Source organism: Scardinius erythrophthalmus (assembly GCF_964197995.2).
Source record: "Scardinius erythrophthalmus genome assembly, chromosome: 16".
NCBI classification, from domain to species: Eukaryota; Metazoa; Chordata; class Actinopteri; order Cypriniformes; family Leuciscidae; genus Scardinius; species Scardinius erythrophthalmus.
The window spans coordinates 5,631,774-5,650,710 of NC_138236.1; the positions used below are offsets into that span (position 1 = coordinate 5,631,774).

Here is an 18,937-nt window from a genome sequence, read left to right on the forward strand (position 1 = left end):
GAATGTATACAATAATCAATTATTTACAGTGCATTTCAAATTCGCCCTAAAACCATTACATTTTTCTTTTATATGATTCAGCATTGTGGAGTGATGGTAACATTGGTTACTATTAAAAATAACAATATTGCTTACATCTCCCATATTAAACAGTAATTCAAGTCATCATGAACAAGAACAACAACATTCCTGTTATACTTGTTTGAACGCTATGAGGAAGTCACTTACTGGAAAAAAACAAAACTCCGCCTTACAAAAAAACCCCAGCAAAGACTCGTGGCATCTTTATTCTGGACTGAGACTCTTCTTAGACGTGCCATACAAGGTGAGTTTGAGATAACACTGTGTTTCTTAAGATAATGAACAATAATATAATAAACTTAAAAACAAAAAGACAATAATTGTAATATTAATGACCAAACTGTGAATGGTTAAACAGCCTGCTGCACCACAACTTCCTTATAGAAAACACAAGCTGTTGGATTTTTACCCTGTTTTTACCCTGTTTCCTAACTTTGATTCAGGAGGATCAGCCATTGTTACCTGTGGAAAGATGTCTATGACAGTGTCTCAGGGTGAGGGTTTGACGGTCATCACCGTCTCCTCAAACCCAAAGAGCAAATGGCCCGTACTGTGTCAGATTCTGAGACTTCTGTGCTGCAGTCCTGTGTGTTTCGTATCTCAGAATATGAAGGGAAAGTTGACGAACATCCACACAGCTCTTGGGGTGAGTCAGACACTTACAGTAATTGCTAAACACCCTCTTTGATTTTCAGGTCTTGTCATTTTAGGCTACTTTGTATAGATTTAATTTAAACTCTATGGTTCGGTTTCACAGACAGGGCTTAGATTAAGCCAGGATTAAGCCTTAGTTCAATTAGGGCATTTAAGTAGCTTTTTAAAACATGCCTTAGAAAAAAAACATTACTGGTTTGCACCTTGAGACAAAACAATGGCACTAATACTATATATTTTAAGATTTGTCAGTGCAATTTGCTTTCAGTTAAGACATGCATTTTAGTCTGGGACTAGATTTAAGCCTTGCCTGTGAAACCGGGGGTAGGAAAGATAACTAAGATGCTAAAAAATGTTTTACAACAATTTCACAATTTTGCTATTGGTTTTGTCAGTACAATGTATTAGAAACATTTTTGAAACACCTAAATCAAACAAAAATATAACATGCAGTTTTTGGAGTAGGCTAGTCAAAATTATATTAGTGCCAGGCTACAACTTTTAGAAAAGTTACATTTTAGCTGCAAATATATTTATGCTAGCTAATTCAATTTATTCAAACAATATAGCCTACGACATTTTGGAAAAGTCGTGAAGTATTTCGCCTGTCCATAGCGAAGGCAACCATTTGATTGGTTGGCTTACAATGTCATTGTGCCAACTAGGTATATTCTTCTTGATAGCTGGTGGCATAAAAAGTATTCTTCTCTTGTTCCATAGATTGTGCAGATGATAGTTGGTGTCATTAATATTGTGGTGGGGATCATGTTTATATCCCTTGGCTTATACTGGAGCATGTATATAATGGTCATGGGACCCTTTTGGCTCGGCAGTATGGTAAGACTTGGGCCTCATTTTGTATCATTCTTTTGATTTATCCAAAATCTAAAGTAAATAAAAATTATTATTTTTTAAAATGCACAGATGTTTTTGTTTGTTTGTTTTTGTCTATCAGTTCTTTGTAGCTGGAATTGTGTGTATTCTTGCAGCTAAGTTTCCCTCTTCTTGTCTGGTAAGTTTTTATCAAAGGAATCTGTGTTTTTGACAGTTCCATTTTTGCAAGTTTAAATATATATGTTAATAAAAAAAATTGAAAATTAAATATATATATATTGTTTGTGTTTTACAGCTGGTCATCGGAATAATTCTGAATGTAGTCTGTGCTGCACTGGCTATCACAGGTGTTGTGCTGTATTCATTGGACCTTTGGTGGACTGATCATACTGGATACTACTACGATTCTTGTCCCGGACGCTACAATTCTTTTTCAGGCTATTCAGACTATAATAGTTATGTTCGTTACCATACGCCTACCCCTGAAGAGAGAAGTATAACAGAGGCCTGTCTGTACTACAAGAATCTCATTGAGGTAATAATTCTTTAGATGGTGGTAAGACAAGCTACTGTTCATCAAATCTTCTTCCAAGCAAACTCAGTTTAAGGTTTAGTACTTTTCCAAAAATGCAAAAAGGAATTTCTTGGTCACTTCTTTCCATGTAATGCCAAGCTCCAAAATGAAAAAAAAAAAAAAAAAAAAAAACACCATAATAGTGGTTCATATATGAACCAAGTTCTAAGTCCCTTTTAAGGAAAGTCTGTTTACTCAGCAGCCATTTTTGCAATGTCTCCGGGCAACTATAGAGTGCAACAACAAAGCCTGTCCACTTTTTCAGCGCCACTGGTTCCAGAAGTATTTTTTCCATTCATTTCTCCCATTGATTTTTAAAAAGTCTTTGTTAAAGAGCTATAAAGCCATGAACCAAGTCAAACAGCTATGAGGTGAATCATAACGTAACACAAACTTTGATTTGAAGCAAAAAAGTATTTGAAAAGCAGACAAAGGTACAAGACTGTGTTCTTAACATCTTTAATGAGTGAAAGAATTACAATTCTTTAAAGCATTGGGAACAGTATAATCAGTGCTTAATTTGTAAAGTGGGAGGTCCCGGAGCGCAGAGGGGGGTGGATCCGGCGACTCAAAACGGGGGTTGGAGGTAACGGAACAAAAAAGAAAAGAAAAAAAAGTACACTGCCTACGTAGCTTCTCTGCAGGGGCGGTGCCAGAGAATTTTTAATGCATGTGCTGAGGGGGTGCTAGATCATTGATGGGGGGAGCTGCGCAAATCTTGGCCACTAAATATTTAATATTCAGTTATGTTAATGATCACAATTAAAGTTTTAATTTTATTAAATTGAACAAGCGAAACATTCAGCATTCAATCAAATATTCTAAAATATGTAGGCTATTATTATTAATATTGTTATTTCAACACAATATCTCGTTTCGACATAATGTGAGCGTGCAACAAGCAAGATGTGCATTTGTGTATCCGGTGACGAGTGTATTGATTTTTATTAATAAACAAGTGTTTTCTCTGACAGTGTCGACTCAGCTGCAAAGATGAAGTTGACGATCGCCATCTCCGTGTGAACGCGCCTATAGAGAGAAATGCACATAAATAGGCCTAATGGATTACATAATCAGAGTGTTTCTTTTTTCGTTTTGAATTATTTCGTTCAAAGACATTTCAAGTGTATTTGATGTATTTTTCATGTCTGTGTGAGGCATACGCTGAGTTTAGTTAAGTTAGGATGAGATGTGCTCCAGTTCACGTGTAATGCAAGTGACCGCGCGGGCGCCTCCATGATTGTCTTTTATATTTTTCTTCTTATTCATTAAATCCAGGCAATTGGTTGATGAAAAATGTATTAAAATTAAGATACAATTTATACAAAACGAAATTCACTTTAAAGAAATGCTTTCTACAAAACAAAACTTGATGAAGTGGTCAAAATCATGTCTGACCCGCTCCATATCTCATATTGCGCATCCTATCTTACTCGTGCTGTTCATATTTTATAATCAACATAGATGGAAAAAATTAACATTATAATATTTTAACAAATATGAAACTAAATGCGCTTATTTAATGGCTACAACAGTATATTAGGCCTACATACTCTCTATTTGTACAAATTGCTGCACATTCATTTAATTCTGAATTTTGCACACACAAGTTGAAAGGCATCTGTTCAAATCAAGTTCACGGATAATTGTGCGTGCATTTATTGATCATTCTGATACTAAAATCATAACAAAGTAGGCTATGCTATGTAAAAAAAATCAGATGAGCCCAGAATATGAACACAATTACACGTTAAGCATTTTCCTCCCATAGAAAACCATTATAAGAATGCTTAATGTGGCTTAATGCAGATTAGAATGTCCCCTTATTTTGTCGAAATAACGGGATATTATGTCGATACTAGGCTACTGCTGTGTCCACCGTGGTCTCCACATTCTTGATCAGCGGAAACGATTTTTGCTTGTTTGGGATCTGACTGGCCAGCGTATTTGAAAAAGTTAAGCAAACTTTTCTGTCTTTTTGACATTTTTCCCCTGAGTGAAACGATCGAGGCTAACGGCAATCTCAACTAGTACAACAAGCGGGCAAGCAATGTGTCACAAACATTGAACACTACACAAACAGTAAATAAATTTTTTTCATTTAGGCAATTCATTTTCCATAGTGACACAGGAGGTGCTGGATCCAATGTCGGAGGTGACGGAACATGTTCCGGCGTGTTCCGGCTCAAATTAAGCCCTGAGTATAATCAAATAAAAAAACGATGGAGAAAATATAAAACTACTCATTTAAGATTATATAAATAAAAATAATATATTTTAAGTTTATTGCAGATATAAACAAATATTTAAGTATTTTTAGAGCATAGGGAGGCCGACTCGGTTTAGTCATCCGCAGTGCTTCATGGGAGTGGGCGGAGCTAAAGAGCTGTTTTTGAGCGTTTTGTCTATTTCAACTCTGATTGGTCATCAAAGGTAATATAGTTTTTCACCACGGATTCATCTGTTAAAAACGATTACTTTTCAAAATAATGTTGGCTGACGGCTCCAACAGAAGCAAATACCATCGATTAACAACCTTGTAGCTTACAGTAGGTATAACTTTAAAGGTTTATAAGTTACCATTCAAAATCAATTTCCCCATGGAGAAAATGAATGGAGTTTTTACTTTCTATTTCGGGACTCCAAGACCAAGTCCTCTTTACATAAATCTACTGAAATCTCTAAAAACTACTCGCAACACTCACATTTAAAAAACATATTTCAAATTAGCAACAAAATCCAACATTAACTGTCCCACAAATGTTGTTTCTTGTGTTTAAATAGTGTTAAAAAGCTTATTTTTTCAGGCTAGACCAGCCAATGCACACGTGCAGTCCTAAGTGCTCGTCTCAGAACACTAGGTGCATCCCAATTCGCGTACTTGTGCACTATTATATGCCGTTTTGTTGTATAAATAGTGCAAGTGTGTTCACTGAAAATTCCAAAAGTGCACTTTAAATACCAAAGTGTGACTGAAAAAACAAAGTGTGGAATGTAGGCTTTAATTACGTGGCGGAGGTATAGTTTGTATACATAGGTATAGTATATTTCAGGTATAGTATACATTGTGTATAGTGTGTCATTTGGGACAGTTGGCAATTGACTCCATGTTGCATGTTGCACTTTCTCCCATTCATAAATAATATGAGTGCACTGTCTTTGTATATCTAAAATCATTATATTTACCCACCTCTAGATGGCCTTCAGAGGACTAGATATCATGATGATAGTGTTGTCGGTCCTTCAGCTCTGTGTGAACATCAGTTTCTGTGTTTTGACTGCGAAAGCTTTTTCCAAGAAGGATGAAGATGCAGAGGTACTGTATCATCATCATCACCACAATCAGTCAAATCCACTGTGATCAAGAGCTGCTGTGTGTGTTCATGTTTGTTTGTGGTTTTGCAGTCGGTGGAGGATCCAGAACTTCACAAGCCACTCCTGGAAGACGCCGCTGTCGCTCCTTCATGTTAGAGAGACAATAACACACACACAATGAACAGTTATTTTTCTTTCTTTTTTTAATGGAATAGGATGGCATTTCATGTCTCAATATTGTAGTGAAATGATTTAAAGCAGATGCCCTCCATCTGCAACACTACTCATTAAATGACATGTTTAATTAGGCTTATTTTTTCCCCTTTAAAAGTTGATCTCTCTATAGAGTAATGGGTGTCACCTTTTACTGCCATTTTCAATTGTGTTGTGATCTTTGGGGCTGTTCTTTTTTTTAAATAAATGATTGGAACACTTTGACATCAATCCTTTTTGTATATTTATTACAACCTCCCTATATCTTTCACTTTGTAGAACAATTAAAAAACCTATATGTATTCATTTCACATATGCTTTTATCTAAAGCAGTAGTTTTGCAAATTTTCAGGCCAAGTACCACCAAAGTACCTTTCAAGGATATCTAAAATCTGTTGTACCTCCTTTAATCAAACCAAAGCAACCAAGTACAACCATTGAGTGCAACATTAAAAGGATAGTTCACCCAAAAAAGTCATTATTTATCCACCCTCATGTAGGTCAACATTTTTTTTTTTTTCTCCATACAATGAAAGTCAACCGTATATAGAATGTTGTTTTGGACTCCACTAACATTGCATGGATAAAAACATTCTTCTAAATATCTTATCTTGACCTGAACATAACCAGATTTTTTTTTTTATATAATATTAACATAATTCCCTAAAATTAACGGATTACCTTAATTTTAGTTACAATAGTATACCCATTTATTTGTATGGAAAAGAAAAACATTGAGTAGATGCACCTATTTTTTTTTATTATTATTATTATTGTAAAACTTGCAGGAGGAAAAAAATGTGGTTGTGTGGGTTTAAACCCAGTAATTAACTAAATAAATCCAGAATAGGGTTTAGATGGGGAAATGAAGCCTCATGAAGCTCCGAGGACAGGAGAAATGATTCAAAGCCACGGAGCATCGTCAACAGTGCCATCTGTGGTGAAAGTCAAGTTTTAATGTTTATATGTCTATGTGGTGTTTATATGCTTTAACACAAACCGTGTCCCAATTCATAAGTCAACACCATTGCTTGCTGAGTATGATGTTCCTGAAAATAAGACTTTGAGATCGCCAGTGTTTCTTACGTCACAAACTACCTTGTAACCAATCATGTCAAGAGGGGGCCGGGCTTTAGCATATCATTAACAGCTGTAAAGCAGGGGAGTCTCAAGAAAGGCCAGGTTATCCCGGTATATTTTGCTGTTGATATAAAAAATCATGTAGACTATACATTTAGCAATATAACGAGTGAATTATGTATTTGACGTTTACGATGATGAACTATATGCCTTTCTCCACTAATGTTCTGAGTTGTTTAAAGCATTTCTAAGATGCTGATTTTTAGAAGGTAGCTGTCTGACTCGGAGATGGTGAATGGGAACATCATGGTTTGTGTAACATTAGCAACACATTAGCTGTTTGATAACATAGTAAAGCAAAATGCTAATCATATTAATTTATTATGTGTCCAACATTGTAGAGAGTGATACATAAAACGCATTACCATTCTGATTCATCGACTTGTAGACAATTGCCTGTATAGGCCTAATTCACTCTTCCACTTCCTCTTCTGAATCAGTTTCTGGTTCAAGCATATATGGCTGAATTAAACCAGTATTCCCACTTGCCATCATTCAGCGTTACTACAGTAAAGTTGAGCGAGTTGATCAGGTAGGCTATTCTAAGCTAATGTGATTGAGTGGAGGCTGGGCTAATTTGCATATATTCATAGTTCAGTGAAGGCTAAATGAAGCAAGGGTGTAGTTTTCAGGCTAATTTAAGTCAGGAAGAATTTTTTTTTCACAAGAAGAAACCTTGATTTTGATGTCAAAAATACATGGGGGACTTCAAAATTTACAACCGCCAGGGAGCCTATAGAAAGTTAATGCAGATATAATTACCTAAAATGTTTCTAAACGGAGCAACTTTTTTTCTGGCAGATGGGAGGAAATGTATATTTGAGTGCTTTCTCTCGCAAAATCTATTACATTCACCCGATAAACTTTGCGATCGAATCAAAATTTTTCAATATTTTTTCCACCCATCTTATATTTTTTCCCCCGTCATAATATTCCCTTAAGGGGCTCTGTAAAATCCCAATCAACAGTCCAAAAATGACCCACAAAGTAGATAAATTATAATATATTTCTTTAAAAAAAAAATATATATATATATATATATATATATTTCTTAAAAAAAACGTTGTGGAAATAAAAAAAAAGTGCAAGTAGAGTCTTCACAATTTAACCAACCACACTGTACCAATGTGATGGAAATTCCGACACCCACAGAGAAACCGCTAGTGATTGAACAGAAAGATGCATCGATCATGTGATTTCTGAACAGCACAAGCCTCAATGCGTTGCCTACATGTAGTGAGCCTTTGAGTTATACGTTTCATAACTACTTTAAAGGGCGCGCTGTGTCTTAATATTCGTTAATGTCAACAGTGTTTCTTTTGTCTTTAGTGACGCCATGACTATTTAAATTTCAAGTGGAACAAGGCAACGTGAAACGCATGAGAAACACTGACAGGTACAGAACAGCCCAACCTTTATCAGATCAGGAAAGTCAACTCTCAGTCTGGACTGGAAGTTACAAAAGTTATTCATAAGGTGAGTCTGAGTTTTTTTGTGTTTCTTAAAATCTGTGAAATTCACGTGCTACCTAAAAAAAGTACAATGTGAAATGTAAAATAAAAAGTTAACAGTGACTTGAATCTGAACAGCTTGCTTTTATAGCCAACAATCGCAGGTGGATGTTCACTTCCTTGTAAAAAAAAAAAAAAAAAAAAAAAAACACGTTTAGGCAGTCGAGAGAAACCGACAGTCAACAGTGCTTTTGAATAATTATGAATATTCCAGAACTTGTTTGAGAGGGTGAAATTAAATGTTATGAATTCAGATAACTATCATAAGAAAATTTTCATTTGGGTGATTTCTGGTGCATGAGCCTACTTGTTTCTCTTGTTGTGGGCAGGTAGAAGAATCACTTCCGTCTGCATCATGCCTCTGACAGTGTCTCAGGTTGAGGGAATGACGGTCATCACTATCACCTCAAACCCAAAGAGCAAATGTCCCGGACTGTGTCAGATTCTGGTCTCTCTGTTCTGCAGTCCACTGTATTTTGTATCTGAGGATATGAAAGAAAAGCTGACAGACACCCAGATAACTTTTGGGGTGAGTGAGAAACTTGAACTGACTGAAATCTTGATTTCATAAAAAAGATTTAAGATGCTTAAGTATGTTCTGTATGTACTCTTGATTTGGCATATCATGTTTAAAAGCTGGAGGTCCATCAACTGGCACAAATATTGTTCTCTTGTTTCATAGATTGTACAGATAGTAGTTGCAGTCATGAATTTTGTGTTGGGCTGTTTTGGCTTCATCTTCTTTTTTATGACATCTGCATGGGCCAGCAGGATGGTAAGATTTGTATGTTTCTAAATCAGTTCATGCTGTAAAATGAATGAATGGATGTTCGTGTGTGTGGTTCAGGTATACCCTATGTTATGGGGACAAAATATCCCCACAAAGATGGGATTATCAGAAATCCTTGTCCTTGTGGAGACATTTTTTGGTCTTTTTTATAAGCTTATAAATCATACTAAATTATGTTTTTTTTTAAATGTAAAAAAAGCATAAAGTATTCTGTGATGTGTAGGTTTAGGGTTAGGGGCTTGGCTCCATATAGAGCATCACAGTCCCGCCCAAAGCCCGAGAGCGCTTAGGTGCCGGAAGTAAATTTCCCATTCATTTCTCCCATTGACGTTTTGGAAAAATCCGTATCTAAAGAGTTTTAGAGCATGTCTGAGGATAACCAGCTACGGCTGTACTCATAAGCACACAACATATCATTTTGAGTGAAAAAACGAAGAGAAAATCCAAAAAAAGTCAAAGGTACAAGACTGTGTACATATTTTCATTTCCGAGCGAAGGAACTACTCATCCCATAAACCACCTCGCCTCACTGAAGTCGACTGAAGCCACAACCGCGAAAGAGCCTTTTGAGCGACTTCTAAATCTGACGACGGCCACGCAAACTTTTTCCTCCAGTAAAAATCACACGCAATTTTGCACATAGATATTTTCCAATTTTCCAACAGCGATTTTGACCCGACCCATACGCATTATTTGGTATGTCGGCCTGCGCATAGGCTGTCAACCTAAGCAAGTCTTATGCGAAAGCCTAAGACAGGATAGGTGGGTTAGGCTGCCTTGCCTACTTTACAATTATTTGTAATGTCCAGCATGTTGTGTTGTGTGTGGACGTGTTTATGAAACTGCTCGTAGCCGGGTCACGCTCTTAGACCACCCGCTTGCGAGGGTGGGAGGAAAATGAAAAGACTGGCTGCGAGTCGGATAGCAAGGCTGGTGGACCACGGCTCACGGGTGCAGATATGGCGGTCTGCGGCGTTCTGCTCATCAGTTTCAGCGGCCAAAATGCAACAATTTCCCCCTTGTGGTCCATGCTCATTTTATTCATGAAGTTATAGTTCATCCTTAATTTTAATACCATTTAATGTATTTTCTTAATATCCACAACAAGTGAAAATTAAAAAGTGATGGTCAGCAAACCAGAAAGTGCACCACGCCACTGGTCTGATGCATGGACCGGTGCATGGTCTGCTCTTGGAGCACCATCGTATTCAGTTTATTAACTTGCCATGAATTATTACACAAATGTTCAGTAAATGCATGAAGAGGTATGCCTAGGCTAAATATTGTTTTGACAGTGGCATCATAAAATGCTTGATATGACTCATACCATATGAAGGCTACAGTAGCTTAGCTAAAGTGAACGATAATGCTAACTAACGTTACCAACCAGGTCTTGTCCCTCATGCTGGCCCTTACAAAACCCACAAGCTGATCCTCGGACAAGCTACACTCAACTATATGACCCAATTTGAAGTGGTTTTCACCCCTTTGAACACTTTTGTTTTCCTCCTTGAAAAAAGCCATCATGGCAGCCAAGGAGATCATGATTGCACTGATAAGTCTTCCGTGCAAAAACGCAACACAGGCTTTTTTTATTTTTTATATTTTTATTAATGATCTTCACAGTCTTCACAGACCTTCGCGGGGTTTAACCAGACAGTTACACGAGTTCCACCAATCAGATGCATCACTGTGGGATTGTGGGATTGTTCAGGATTGTGGGTAATGAAGTACTTATCCAAGACATCGCGAATAAAAGGCATTTATCTCAAAACAAGGTTAGTGCCCCATGAACTTTTGGCGTTTATATGAGCATATACAATCGCTTAGTACAGCCGTAGCTGGTTTTAAGTCTACCATGTATGGTTAAGTTTTTATGGCTTTTACCCCAACTGTCAATGGAGAAATTGTATTGAATTCTTACTTCCGGCACCGGCTTTGGGCGGGACTGTGATGCTCTACAGGGGGGAAAAGTTAGTACAATTCCAAGGGCCCCTGACTGACAGGGGCCCCAACAAATAAGTAAAAACTAATTTAAAAATTGTATTATATTATACACTATATAAACCATCATCATTTAGTATTTTTCAAATAATAATAAAATGAATGATGTCTTTGATTTTACTTATTTTGACAATAAAAGTTAAATATCCTCATTGACCAAAAAGTAAACATTCATATTGGCCGACCACCCCCCTGTATCTGCATGAAATGGTTTGGTCCTGCCTTAGCGTGCGCTGTGTTTAGTTGCAGACAGTCAGTCGATGCGCCAGAAACACAGAGACTACAATGTTGCATAGTAAAATAAAATTTGGTTTTCAACAAAGGAAAGAGAGAGAGGAAAGACAAAAGAAAGGGTGTCAATCTGTAACCAAGTTTTTCCCCAAGAAAGGTTGTCCATAGTGAAAAAAGCTAGCTAGCTTTCATCAACATTTAATCAGTGCAAGGAAACGTTTAGCAAGTTATTCATGTTAAATCATTGTCCATTCCCCTTTTAGCAGACTAAACAACAGATGAATCAGCAGCATCCCAGTTTCCCTTTAACTGCACTCCTCTCTGCCCCAGTGAATAAGGTGAGCAACACTGTGTTAATGACTTGGCATCCTTCCAGGGAGTCTGTTTGGGGTTCTCTCACTGTCTCTCTTGCTCTTTTTCCCATAATAAAAAAGAAAATGAAATATTTATTAATGACAGTAATCAAACACAAATTATTATTTCTCACATAATGACCATTATGACAAATAAAAACAATAAAAAAAACAATCTCCTGTCTGTACTGGATGCAGTTAGAAACAATGAGTAGCTTACCTCAACCGGCATGTAAGTTACAGACAGTATTAAAATAATCCAGTTTGATGCGTTCATTTAGACTGAATTTTGGCTGTTAAATGACATGTATAGATACAGACTTTATTATTCCCATCATTCGAAACCTCAAAACCTATTGATTTAGTGATCACTTGATCTGATTTGTAGCACTATAATAACCCTGATGTGGAAATTCCATTTGACATGTCAACTTTATTTTGTTGTTGGCATATATGTGCAGTTATGTTAAAAAATCTGCTGTCTTTCTGTTTTTTTTTAAATAATTTTACAAATAAAAATACATTGAGACTGCAAAGGATTGCATCAAGGACATTTTTATGGTGGCTTTTAATCTTGCATCAGATAGTGAATTGCATACTGTATGCAGACTTGCATTTACAAATCACCAGCAGTAAATATTGTGCTAGTACTAGTATTAAACAAGAAGCAAGACAGTTGCAAGCCTTTGATTAGAGTTATGTAAAGCTTTTGATGGGACAGTTAGGTCCTAGAGATCTGGTGACAACAGCTGTGCAGAGGGGGCCCAATTTGATTTTTTCGCCATGGGGCCCAAAATTCCTGGTTAGGGGATATAATATACAATTTAAATTGCGGCTTGCGGTTGATTCACTGATTAATTGCAAAGTTTAACCATCATAAATTGAACATTTATAATTTGCATGTGTTTTGTCTCGGCAATTTACACATGTAAACGATTCCAGCGCAAGAAAGAAGGAAGAACAACTTCAGATATTTTTAAGTCGACATTTATGTGATTAAAGTCGAGTCGTCGTCAACTAGTCGCTGATGACGTCATAATTATGAACAAAGAAGCCTGAACCTCGAGCTGAGACTCTGAAGCGGGTTGTCTTGTACACAGTTATGGCATATGATTCAGCGCTGCCACAAGGCTATTGCTCCTACATAAGTTCTTTTGTCCTTGGGTTGTTATATTTCTCACAGATTTCTAAATCATATACAGATAAAATAGCACAGTAAACATTACATTTATATGAATGCATTAGTGTGAGAGCAAATGCGTGTAAATTAATTCTACTTGGCAGCGTCTCTCTACTAATAGTGAAGCTGTTGGTTTTAGTTACTAAGAAATATAGGCTAGAACTTTTCAGTTTCTAAGCTATTTTATTGATAAATCACAGAACAGTGTTGACAGTAAGTTTCTTCTCTACTGAATGTTTCTGTGTGCGTGTGATCTGGATGTGATGTGCGAGCTACCTTACTTTATTTGTAACTTTGTTATATTGTATTTATCAATGCTTATAATTAGTTGATTTGCTGATCTGAAAAATTATCCGTGACTGAGTTTTGTGATCTGTTGAACCACTAATTGTAATGTCACTATTCATTACTGAATAACAACCTAATTTTTGGTCTGTTAGTTGGATTTATGATACTTTTTTTTTTCTAAATTTCGGATTTTGACAGCACCCATCTCCTTTACTTTCCTTAATTGTAAAAATGTTTAATTCTTCGTAATCCACACTGAAAGAAATAGTCACAGGTGTTTATAATGACTATGTTATTGTTTAAATTCACATTTTTGCCTTGATTAGAGCTAGTGTTCATACTGTATTTTAATTGGTTTTCTTTTAATGACTTTACACACTGATCTTTTTCTCTAGGAATCCTTCGGAGGACTAAATATGACAGTGATGGTGTTGGCGGTTCTTCAGCTCTGCGTGGCTGTCAGTTTCTTGGTTTTGACTGTAAAATCTTTGTTCAAGAGGGGTGGGAGTGCAAAGGTACCGTATCATCACCACAATTAACGCCTGTTCACACCAAGCACAATAATTATGACGATAACTGTAAAATGTATTGATCATTCTAAATCTACGAGAATGGGAAAGTCTAAAACCACAGCTGTAACAATAGCAACACAGAGGAACGATATGGTTGGAAACACTTTCAGAACAATTTTTTTTCCAGCTGAATAATGGAATGAACCAGGGCTGGCGGAATGAAAAAATGAATGCTGTATTGAATGATAAAAACATGGACTGCCAATCGGAATCAACCCAACTTTAAAGAGGCCATATTATGCCCTTTTACAATTCTATTCTACTAGAATAGGTTCTTAAAAAAAAAACATTATTTGTCACATATTTGTTATTGTTGCAGGTCCTCTCTTCCCAGTCTATCAGTAAAGCTCTGTTTAGTTCCTGTCTCTATGAAGCCCCTCCTTCCGAAAAGCACAGTGTGCTCTGATTGGTCGGCTGGACCAGTGTGTTGTGATTGGTCAACCGCTTTGAGCGTGTTTCGGAAATGTGATGCCCCTTACCATAACTGCATTAGATCTGGATAAAAACAACGTTGAATTGCATTCAACTTCACCAAGTGGCCTAACACTAACCCTAACCCATATTTGACCGAGGGAGCTGGTTTACTCATGTACACTTCAGGTAGATCCACAGACCACAATGCAACACGATTGTGACGTCACAACAGCAACTTGCAGTGCTTGCACTTAATTCAAGTGATCAAGTGCTTAGGGCGTTCGATTTAAACCCATTACAAGGGTTCTACTAGTAGTGAGCACTCATGCAACATAAGCAATAACATAAATCTGAGTGAACAAGACAGAGGGAATTAGGGAGGGGCTTTAAAAAGTACACTTAAATGCAGCCTTGGACATGGCGACAACAGTATACTAACGTCTTCCCTTTTTTGAGCTTGCCTTAGGTGGGAATTATTTAAATGAAGAATATTTCACCTCAAAAACGAGGTGTTTCAGGGAGTTCACAAACGGTGACACTGATGTAGAGTATAACTCTACTTAGAGGGACTTTGTGCTTTGCAGAGCTTTTTCATGCTCAAACAGCAACATTACACACTACAGAAAGATGAAAATGTAAAAAAGCACAATAGGTCCGCTTTAAAGAGCTTGAGAATTTAAAGCAGCAGAAGACACACCACAGCACGCGCTTATAATAAACAGAACTTTATAGTCTGTTGGTGTGGACGCTGTATGGTTATCGTTATATCCTTATCAGTGGCGGCTGCTGGTCTTTCAAAGAGGGGAAGCTCATTTTCGGCCTACATCAAAAAACTGTCCATTTATTTATACGTAAATTCTATGTTCCTTTTCAAGAAAATGCTCTGTGACCCTGTTGTACTAGGCGTCTTTTCCAGTGACTTGACCAGATGTCCTCTCAATGGCCAGCAGAGTTAAATATAATTGTATAAATGTAATAATATAATAAAGGTATAAATAATAATATAATAAGTTTAATACTACTACTAATATATAAGTTTAATTAATTTAATAATTATTTTTTAATTATTAATAATAATAATAATATAATAAAGATATAAATATATAATTGTGTGAAATGTATTATGAAAATTGGCTAGCGATTTCGACAAGCAAATACCAAGAAATAGGTTGCAGCAGTTTGTCTTTCGACTACAGTTGAAAAATCCGCGATGGGACAGAGCTCGAATAGCTTCAGAATCAGCGACTTTTTGTTGTATGAAATCGCTGTCAATCAAAAGGAGAGGCAGCCTTTAAACAAACCCTCTAATCATCATGCAGAAGCCTGGAGTCCAGGCCAGCCCACTCCCCGTTCACCCCCAGAGACGCTCGCTGAGCGTCCGTGGGCGGGACATAATCTCAGCATTTATCCAATGACCGTCTAGTTTTGAATCACTGAAAAAAACAGTTCGAAGCAGCCCCATTGAAGTCAATGGACGCTGGGCTTCAACAGGGAAGTGCAATGTGACGCTACGGGAATGTATGAGAAGGAAATCGAGTCAGCCGACCTGTTATATGTAGCTGATTCTGAACAAACTCGTCTTTTCTAACTGATTTTTAGTCCAAATGTTAACACAACAGTGCATATTTGACCATTAATTTTTTGACATTATAGGGGAAGCCGAGCTTCCCTTGAAAGAAATCCCCACTGATCCGTATAGCTATATCCACTGTGATCATGACAATTTCAAAGAGCTGCTTGTGTGTTTATGTTTGTTTATGGTTTTACAGTTGGTGGAGAACAAAACTTCAGAAACCAGAAGTGGAATATGCCCATATCCATTTCCATTTGTTCACAGCTGTAACATGACTCTTACAGTGTCTCAGGTGAGCGGCTGACGCCATTACCTTAAACCCAAAGAGCAAATGGCCCACACTGTGTCAGATTCTTTGTACTTTATGCTACAGTCCAATGAATTCTGTATTTCAGGATATTAAAGAGAAGCTGGCAAACACCCACACAGCACTTGGAGTGAGTTAGATACTTAGATATTTTTTTGCTGATATTATCAGATTTACAAAACAGTTCATACTAGTTGTTTTGTCAAACTGGGACAAACATTGTTCTCTTATTCCATAGATTCCACAGATAATAGTCGGTGTCATGAATATCACAATGGGTTGTTTTGGCTTTCTTTCTTCTTTTTGGATCGGTGGTGTGGTGAGACTTATTTCTCATTCTGATCATTTTTGTGTTTCTAAATGAGTTCATGTAGTACAATGAGTGAGCTCATTCAAAAAGTAAATTATATATGACATTGATCTTGGTTAAGGACATGTGGCTTTCAGAATGCCCTACATTTATTCCTTTATTTTTGCATTTATTTTCATATGATATTTACTAGAATGAAGTTATAATTCACATTTTGATAATTCCCTAGAATAATGTCAAATCAAGCATGTTTGGATGAACCAATGTTTTATTTGTTTGCTTTGCCCTTTAGTTCCTTGTTGTTGGAATCATGTGTGTTCTTGCAGTCAGGTTTCCTAGTCCAAGGCTGGTGAGTGTGGATCAAGAGTTTTTTGTTTTTGTTTTTTACCGAGCATCAGTCATTTCTATTGTTTGTGTTTTACAGCTTGTAGTTCTAGTGATTCTGAACATCATCAGCGCTGCACTGGCTATCACAGATGTTTTTCTGTATTCAATGGACCTGTCAATGGGAAACAGTTCAGACTGTGTTGAAGATTATTATTATCATTCATCTTATCAGCGTGCCCAAGGAGAGAGTAACTCTGAGACCTGTTTGTACTACAGGGATCTCAATCAGGTAATGATTTGATTTATTTATCTTTTTCAGATAGTGTAAAAAATTGTTGTAAAAAATATCTGTGTATTTTTATTTTTATTTATTTTTTTAATAATACACTGATGTCCATCTCTAGATGATCGTCGGAGGACTAGATATCATGATGATAGTGTTGTCGGTCCTTCAGCTCTGTGTGACCATCAGTTTCTGTGTTTTGACTGGGAAACCTTTGTGCAAGAAGGATGAAGATGCAGAGGTACTGTATCATCATCATCATCATCATCATCAACAACACAATCAGTCAAATCCACTGAGATCATGAGCGATTCTGAGAGCTGCTGTGTGTGTTCATGTTTGTTTGTGGTTTTGCAGTCGGCGGAGGATCCAGAACTTCACAAGACGCTCCTGGAAGACGCCGCTGTCTCGTCTTCGCAGACAACATGAACACAAACACAAATTTTTATTTGAACACATTTTCTTTATTTTTGTAATTGAAAGTGAAATGATTCATGTTGCCATCTGCACCATAGACGTGAAGTTACATATTTTAGTATTTTCACAAATATATTTGGTACTTTTAGAAAGAAAAGGGCTGCTTTCTGAAATAAATAAGTTTCTGTGACATTTGAGCATAATGACATCAATTACTTTTTTCTTTCTTATGTAGATCACACATCCCTTTTTATATCTTTTTTTTTTTTTGGATCAAGCCTTCCTGCTCTTCGTAGAACATTTACAATTTACATTTATTTACAGTTGGAATATTGTTTCTCATTAAACCTAACAATTACAATGGCATCGTTCTTTGCAGATTGAAGGAATCAGGATATATATATATATATATATATATATATATATATATATATATATATATATATATATATATATATATATATATATATATTGGCCATAATTTACCATTAAATAGTCCATGCAGTATGTGCACTCTTCTAAACCCATTTGATAGCTTTGTGTGACGAGCAGCCCAAATAATTATTCACTGAAAAACATCCCATCTGCCATAGATATCAAATCTCAATTGTACTTTAACATATTAAAACATCAAGCCAACATCATGGCAAAGAAACAACGAGAGCAACTTATCTGATTAAAAATTGACAATATGGAAATAGTCAGTTTTCCAGCTAATGTGTTTACATTAATTGTTTCTATTTGTTTATGGTTTAATTAGAAAACAACAATTAAAAGCACTTGTCATCAGTGGGAAATGTGTACTCCTACATGTTAAAATAAATTGAGAAAAGAGACAGATGACTGAAAGAGTTTTAATATACCCACCACACCACTACAGCCAAGTCAGCCTAAAAGTCCTTTTAATTTTCTACAGTAATACCAGACGTTTTTGATTGTGTGGGGACATATAAAAAAACAAAACAAAAAAAAAAACAGCTTATAAATCATATTAATTATGTTTTTTGAAATGTAGAATACAGTTTGTTCAATATAAAAATGATGTCTATGGAAAGTCCCAAAAAAACACAGAAACACATGCGTGTCTTAAAAGTTAAAAATTCAGATAAAAAAAATAATAAAAATCTGGTGGTTTGCATATATATTTTTTACTTTTATTATTTACCTAAATTATTTTCTTCATGTTTTAGGGGCTTGTAGCTGGAATCGTGTATTGTTGCAGATCATTTTTAACTTTTTCTTCTACAGTTTATAGTTGTTGTTTTACAGCTGGTTATTGCAATGATTGTAAACATCATCAGTGCTGCACTGACAATCACAGATGTTGTGCTGTATTCAAAGCAACTGGCATGGGGAAATCGAAATAAACAATACTGTCAAGTGCAGTCTGCAACGTCTTCCCCCAAAGATAGTGAGATCTGTCTGAACTACAAGCATCTAAATCAGGTAATGATGCAGTTTTATTAGATGGTGTGCAGGAGCCATTTGTTGTATTGCAAAGTTTTTGTTGTCCACTGAGTGGCGCTGTGAAACAGTATAATCAAGGGGGTAATGTTTCAGAAAAAA

General features: G+C 36.3%; 1 protein-coding gene across 1 annotated transcript; it reads left to right on the plus strand.

Annotated features, from left to right (window-relative positions):
* Window positions 1-271: 271 nt before the first annotated feature.
* Window positions 272-17,383, plus strand: LOC308703981 (uncharacterized protein; the record flags this gene model as incomplete). Its single annotated transcript, XM_081388028.1, has 18 exons — window positions 272-325; window positions 525-727; window positions 1,456-1,572; window positions 1,691-1,747; window positions 1,865-2,104; window positions 5,340-5,459; window positions 5,549-5,609; window positions 8,652-8,851; window positions 9,005-9,097; window positions 11,611-11,685; window positions 13,564-13,683; window positions 15,924-16,019; window positions 16,123-16,164; window positions 16,273-16,353; window positions 16,637-16,693; window positions 16,769-16,960; window positions 17,076-17,195; window positions 17,312-17,383. The coding sequence occupies exons 2-18, from the start codon at window positions 554-556 to the stop codon at window positions 17,381-17,383; spliced, it is 1,917 nt and encodes a 638-aa protein (XP_081244154.1). The 5' UTR covers window positions 272-325; window positions 525-553.
* Window positions 17,384-18,937: the final 1,554 nt, after the last annotated feature.